This window comes from Oncorhynchus kisutch, linkage group LG6 (assembly GCF_002021735.2).
Source record: "Oncorhynchus kisutch isolate 150728-3 linkage group LG6, Okis_V2, whole genome shotgun sequence".
In the NCBI taxonomy this organism is placed as follows: Eukaryota; Metazoa; Chordata; class Actinopteri; order Salmoniformes; family Salmonidae; genus Oncorhynchus; species Oncorhynchus kisutch.
This window is the reverse complement of record NC_034179.2, coordinates 30,487,722-30,494,817: the sequence shown is the minus strand read 5'-3', so window position 1 is coordinate 30,494,817 and position 7,096 is coordinate 30,487,722. Positions and strand designations below refer to the sequence as shown.

The following is a 7,096-nucleotide window of genomic DNA, read 5'->3' as shown; positions in this document are numbered from 1 at the left end:
GTTCACCTTCCAGCAGGACAATGACCATAAGCATACTACTAAAGCAACACTCGAATGGTTTAAGGTGAAACATTTAAATGTCTTGGAATGGCCTAGTCAAAGCCCAGAACTCAATCCAATTGAGAATCTGTGGTATGACCTGAGATTGCTGTACACCAGCGGAACCCACCCAACTGGAAGGAGCTGGAGCAGTTTTGTTTTTTTGTCTTATTTCTTTCACAATAAAAAATATTTTTCATCTTCAAAGTGGTAGACATGTTGTGTACATCAAATGATACAAACCCCACAAAAAATATTTTTAATTCCAGGTTGTAAGGCAACAAAATAGGAAAAATGCCAAGGGGGTGAATACTTTCGCAAGCCACTGTACATTTAAATAAGAGTTTATTCAATGTACTGTAGAGCATATGTGGGAAACAGTATGGATAAATAAAAGGGTATTACAATCATATACCAAATACACTTCAAATTAGTGGATATTGCTAATTCAGCCACATGACAGGTGTATAAAATCGAGCACACAGCAATGCAATCTCCAAAGACAAACAGTAGAATGGCCTTACTGAAGAGTTCAGTGACTTTCAATGTGGCACCATCATAGGATGCCACCTTCCCAAAAGTAATTTCATAAAATATTTGCCCTGCTAGAGCTGTCCCGGTCAATGGCAAGTGCTGTTATGGTGAAGTGGAAATGTCTAGGAGCAACAACGGCCCAGCCGCAAAGTGGCAGGCCACACAAGCTCACAGAACGGGACCGCCAAATGCTGAAACGCATAAAAATATTTTGTTCTCAGTAGCAACCATCACTACAGTTACAAACTGCCTCTGGAAGCAACGTCAGCACAATAACTGTTAATTGGGCGCCTAATGAAATGGGTTTCCATGGCCGAGCAGCTGCACATAAGCCCAAGGTCAACATGCGCAATGCCAAGCGTCAGCTGCAGCGGTGTAAAGCTCACCGCCATTGGGAAAGGGGGATACCTAGTCAGTTGTAAAATTGAATGCCTTCAACTGAAATGTGTCTTCTGCATTTAACCCAACCCCTCTGAATCAGAGAGGTGCGGAGTGCTACCTTAATCGACATCCACAACTGTCTTGCTCAGGGTCAGAACAACATATTTTTTACCTTGTCAGCTCAGGGATTCGATCCAGCAACCTTTCGGTTACTGGCCCAACGCTCTAACCAATAGTCTCATTGTACTCTGGAGCAGTGGAAACGCGTTCTTGGGAGTGAAGAATCAAGCTTCACCATATGGTAGTCCGACGGACAAATCTGGGTTTGGCGGATACCAGGAGAACGCTACCTGCCCGAATGCATAGTGCCAACTGTAAAGTTTGGTGAAGGAGGAATAATGGTCTGGGGTTGTTTTTCATGGTTCAGTGTAGGCCCCTTAGTTCCAGTGAAAGGAAATCTTAACGCTACAGCATACAACAACATTCTAAACGATTCTGAGCTTCCAACTTTGTGGCAGAGTTTGGGGAAGGCTCTTTCCTGTTTCAGCATGACAATGCACAAAGCGTGGTCATAAAACGTCCTGTTTCCATCGCAGCTGTCGTGATTATTTTTTATATGGTATGACTTTACCTGCATAAAAACTGTGGATGGAAATGTGGTTTATGAAAACACAACAAATACAGTACCAGTCAAAATTTGGACACACCTACTCATTTAAGAGTTTTTCTTTATTTTTTACAATTTTCTACTTTGTTGAATGATAGTGAAGACATCAACACTATGAAATAACACATATGGAATCATGTAGTAACCAATGAATTGTTAAACAAATCAAAATATATTTTAGGCCTGATTCAGTCTCCTCTGAACAGTTGATGTTGAGATGTGTCTGTTACTTGAACTCTGTGAAGCATTTATTTGGGCTGCAATCTGAGGTGCGGTTATCTCTAATAAACTTATCCTCTGCAGCTGAGGTAACTCTGGGTCTTCCTTTCCTGTGGCAGTCCTCATGGAGAGCTAGTTTCATCATAGTACTTGGTTTTTGCAACTGCACTTGAAGAAACTGTCAAAGTTTCAGGTTTGACTATTATTATTTTTTATTTAACTAGGCAAGTCAGTTAAGAACAAATTCTTATTTACAATGATGGCCTCGGAACAGTGGGTTAACTGCCTTGTTCAGGGGCAGAACAGATTTTTTACCTTGTCAGCTCTGGGATTCGATCCAACCTTCCGGTTACTGGCCCAACTCTCTAACCACTAGGCTACCTGACCGACCTTTGTCTTAAAGTAATGATGGACTGTCGTTTCTCTTTGCTTATTTGAGCAGTTCTTGCCATGGTACGGAAATTGGTCTTTAACCAAATAGGGCTATCTTCTGTATACCAACCCTACCTTATCACAACACAACTGATTGGCTCAAATGCATAAGGGAAAGAAATTGCACAAATTAACTTAAGGTACACCTGTTAATTGAAATGCATTCCAGGTGACTACCTCATGAAGCTGGTTGAGAGAATGCCAAGCATGAGCAAAGCTGTCAAGGCAAAGGGTGGCTACTTTGAATAATCTTTAATCTAAAATATATTCTGATTTGTGTAACACTTTTTTGGTTACTACATGATTCCATGTGTTATTTCATAGTTGATGTCTTCACTATTATTCTACAATGGAGAAAAATCTTGCTGTTACATGATTGTACAAAACACAGGGCCCTAGATGAGCAATGCCAGACAGCAAGGACGGGTAGTATAGTTATCTGCGTTTTATGATATGTAGAACATATTGTAATAACTATATTTTATGAATAAACTTGGTGTCTTGGGTACTGTTTATGAAGTCATATTTTACTGTAACAATAAACAAAATAATCCAATACCACTCTGAAAATGTTACTTTTTTAGGTATATCAAAAACGTACAACATAAATTCATTGCTGTTCAAAATGAACAGGCTAATGCAAACAATAAACAGAAGCATCACTTTAAATAAATATTTTCCCTTCAGTTTTGGCTTTATAATTATAGTGTTAAACTGTTGATAAAGATCTGCATTTAATACCAACTAAAATACACTATTCATTTCTGTATTGTGCTATCAACTCAGCCAAAGTGTTCTGTATTTCCATTTTACCAGGTGTGTAGTTAACGAAAATCAACCCTCGATGCCAAACTGTTGTATAAATCTTTCCAGGCAGAATCTACAGACCTGCTGATTTCTGTGACTGCATAATGAACACCCTTTTATGCCAATTAAGAACATTGTGAACAAGCAGTAATAGAAATAGATTATTCTTTACTTGTTTTTTTACCCTCCTTTCTCCCAAAATTTCGGAACCGCTGGGCCAATTGTGCGCCATCCTATGGGACTCCCGGCCAAAGCCGGTTGTGGCCCGGGTCTGTAGTAACACCTCTAGCACCGCGATGCAGTGCCTTAGACCGCTGCACCACTCGGGAGGCCCAGGAAAGGAAAGGGTAACTAACCACTAGCTTACCTGAAATATATGATCCTTACATGATCAGCTTGTGTACATTGTCAATTAAATAATATTAACTTTGATTAGGGTGAACTTAACACACAAAATGAGTACCATCATATCATGTTTACAAAATATGTTTGTATGAATGTGTGTACCAAATCCATCCTGATTAGGAATCCAGGGACTGTGAGTGGAGGTGTGGCCATGTATAGGAGGGCCCTGCTTGGAGTAGAGACAGTGCCACTACCGGGTGGGGTGTGGTGGGAGCAGGTGAGTGGGTCAGCCTGTGCTTCTTGAGCTGGCCTAGCTCCCTGAAACAGCAGCCACACTGGGCACAGCGGTAGGGCCTCTCCCCAGTGTGGATGCGCTGGTGCTTATGCAGACTGTCCAGGTGTCGGAAACGCTTCTCGCAATACCTGCAGGGATATGGCCGCTCACCCGTGTGAATGCGCTGGTGTGTCTTCAGGCAGTAGAAGCGGCGGAATCCCCGGCCACACACATTGCAACGATGCACCTTATCCGAGCTCTCCCTTCGGACTTCAAAAGCCCCTAGAAGACCAGCGTCCCCTGTAGAGGGTGGGACAGACCCCATGAAGTTACCATCATTGTCACCATCATTATCAATGTGAGCTGGCATCTGTGGCAGTTGTTGTGATGACCCAGGGAGGTGGGACTCCAGCATACTTGGGACCTCAGGGTCGTTTTCAATTTTAACTGTTCTTTTAACTTCATCCACCTCATCGAGCACCTGGATCAGGCCCAGGTCATTCACATTGCCTGCTGGGTGACTCTGGCCCATCTCCAACTCAAAGTTGGTAATAGAAGTTCTGTGAGGGTCCTCTGCTGCCACTGTTCCTCCCTCCTGCTCCTGTTGAATTATTCCAGAGTCCTCTCCTCCAGTTGCACGGACTTTGTACTCTGAGAGAGATAAATGATATCATCATGATCAGTAGGAGACTTTTCATTTGTTGAGTACGTGAAAATAAGTGAATTCCATGCCAGCATAGCCTGAATATATTTTTGGTATCTCAGATTGTTCTGACAATTATCACATAGAAACTTAATTGGGAAGATGGATGTGTGATATGCTTTTTACATTTGTAATCATGATTAAAAAAAAATTATAATAATAAGTGGCAATTTTGGGCCCTTTTTAGACCTATACATGGACCCAATGATCCATGAACTGTACATGATACAGACAACAGCTTAATGTCGTTATACTCCTAATAGAGTGCTCGAAAATATGGAGAATTGCTATATTATAAAATACAATTTTACACATGCATTTATTCAACATTAAAACTAATATTAATATTTCAAAAGTACCCTTTTTGATTTGGTACATTTTTAGACATTGTTTTAAACAATATACAAGTATGTCACATTTCCTGAGTGGGGACTGTTACTTTTAAAGTTCTGATAAATTTTATGAACAATATAGTGATTGAAAAAATGATTCCCGGGACCACCCACATGTAAAATGTATGCACGCATGACTGCAGGGTGAATTAGATAACAGCATCTGCTAAATGGCATTTATTAGAACTCCCTCTGATGGTGATTTGCTGAATCCTACAGGAGGGCAGTGGTTGGTTAATGAACTATAATGTCAATTTCTATGTATAAAATTGATACTTTCTTCAAAAGTGGCAGAGCCCACTCAGGAAATGTGTGTTTGATGAGTATATTATTGCAAACAATGTCTAAAAAATAAGCTAAATCAAAAAGGGCATCTTATGTTGAATACATTTGTGGATTTTTTTCTGAAGAATATAGCCACACTCCATATTTTAGAGCACACTATTGAGGAGTATAATGACACCAACATGTCTGAATCGTGTACGGTTCACAAATCATAGAGTCTTTCAGGAACCATGTGTCATTTGTTCTCAAATTGTTTGTGAAAAGGGTCAAATGCATGTTAAACATCCTTTCTCCCAATGAAGTTGTGAGAATTGACTATAAAATCTGAGATACCCTAAATATTTTTGGGCTGAGCTGGAGTGGAATCGGCCAGTATAAATGTCTGTGTAGGGCGTAAGCCTACCTTTCTCTGCAACCCCATCGTCTGTAATGTAGAATTGACCCTCTGTATCCTCCTCAGTGTGATGAGATGAGTTTCCAACCTCTAATTGTGGCACTTTGGATGTTTGTGAGGGATTGGTAGAAGAGACAGTGGAGGATGTCCGTATTCTTCTCAAGTTTTCGCTGCTCCTGGGCCATTCATGCTGCACTGTTGGTAAGCAAAGACCTACACTGGGGAGTGACTTAGAAAACTGTGATCGTGTGGATGAGGCTCGAAACGACTTGGGGCCACGGGTCGTGAGCATATTGGAAGGACTCCCCGAAGCAGTGGGGGGAAAGAGAAAAGGAGACTCTTCCGAACCAGGTCCTAAAGCACCCGATCTAGGCTGGTTGGGATTAAGGAGTAAACACTGTTTGATGTTCTTCTCGGCTGCTGTCATGTAGTACCGTGTTGCTTTGAGTTCACCCTCAGATACGTCAAGTCTCTCTCTCAAACTTTGGTTCTCACGATGAGACTCAGCAGCAGCAGTCCGAGCTGCGGCCAGTTTGATACCGACTACTCTAGCAGTTTCCTTCAAAACGGCTTCTACTGCACACCTCACTGCCTGTTCGATGGTCGACGCAAGTTCATATTTGAGGAAAGAGACACTGGTCTCCATCGTCAAACTCATGGTAGTGATTAGCTTGATGTTATGTTATCAACAGTTCGAAAAAGTTTCAAACGCAAAATAACAGAACCCTCGGGATTCAGTCCTTGTTGTTTGGTAAGCAAGGTAACTAACGTTAACTGGCCACCGTGTTAGCTAGCTAACGTTGGTTCGATAGCAAGCCGTCTAGTTAGCCTCTGGCCAGACAACATACTTACTGTTTGCAATTCTTAAGAAAATAGCTTTTAAATCAAAACAAATAAACACGTAAATGAGTCAACTTGTTTCTCAAACAATCTCACTCAAAAACGTGATTTTTTTTCGCCAACTCACCTCCCCACGTATCAGTTTTTTTGAGTGTCGCATGATTATGACGTCAACGGGTTATTCTTCTTCTTTATCAGCGGTTGGCATCCAACGTTATGGTGCATTACCGCCACCTACTGTACTGGAGTGTGGGGCAGAGACAGGGAGAAACTAAATCCCACCTTCCAGCCCCGTTGCTATTAAAAAAAAAGATAACAAAATATTTGAGACTATATCTAATGACGTTCTACTCAATATACTTTTTAAACTAATGTCCTGTATCCCCTTCTCCCTCATACAAGATCTCAGCCTCTCTTTCCCTCTGATACTGCCCACACTGCAGCAATACATGCTCCACGGTATGTGTTTCATGGCAATAACCACACTTTCCTGTTGGATGCTCTCCTATCACATTTAAGGTGTTATTCAACCGGCTGTGTCCCATCCATAATCTTGTAAAAATGGCCTCCTCTCTTCTGTCCCTTCCTGCCGTCCTCCCCTCCCCAACTTTCTTCTGTACTTGAAATAAATGCCTGCCCTTAGTATCTCTATTCCACTGCTCCTGTCATCTGTGCAGCATCACTGTCCATAACAGGCTTTTTTCTTCTGCCTTGCTCTTTGAAACTACTTTACTTTACTGACTTTATTGTCCCCATGGGGAAATTTTGTTGCAGTGTCATGTAC

At 41.5% G+C, this 7,096-nt stretch overlaps 1 protein-coding gene across 1 annotated transcript; it reads right to left on the bottom strand.

Moving 5' to 3' along the window:
* Nucleotides 1-367: 367 nt before the first annotated feature.
* LOC109892680 (Krueppel-like factor 6) lies at nucleotides 368-6,499 on the bottom strand. Its single transcript, XM_020485390.2, has 2 exons — nucleotides 5,482-6,499; nucleotides 368-4,349 (listed from the first exon to the last, which is right to left on the bottom strand). The coding sequence occupies exons 1-2, from the start codon at nucleotides 6,128-6,130 to the stop codon at nucleotides 3,601-3,603; spliced, it is 1,398 nt and encodes a 465-aa protein (XP_020340979.1). The 5' UTR covers nucleotides 6,131-6,499; the 3' UTR covers nucleotides 368-3,600.
* Between the last annotated feature and the right edge of the window lie 597 nt (nucleotides 6,500-7,096).

Coding starts and splice junctions, on each gene's coding strand:
- LOC109892680 (XM_020485390.2), bottom strand. CDS start 6,130: ATGAGTTTGACGATGGAGACCAGTGTCTCTTTCCTCAAATATGAACTT. Junction 4,350..5,481: donor CGATGGGGTTGCAGAGAAAG/GTAGGCTTACGC, acceptor TATCTCTCTCAG/AGTACAAAGTCCGTGCAACT.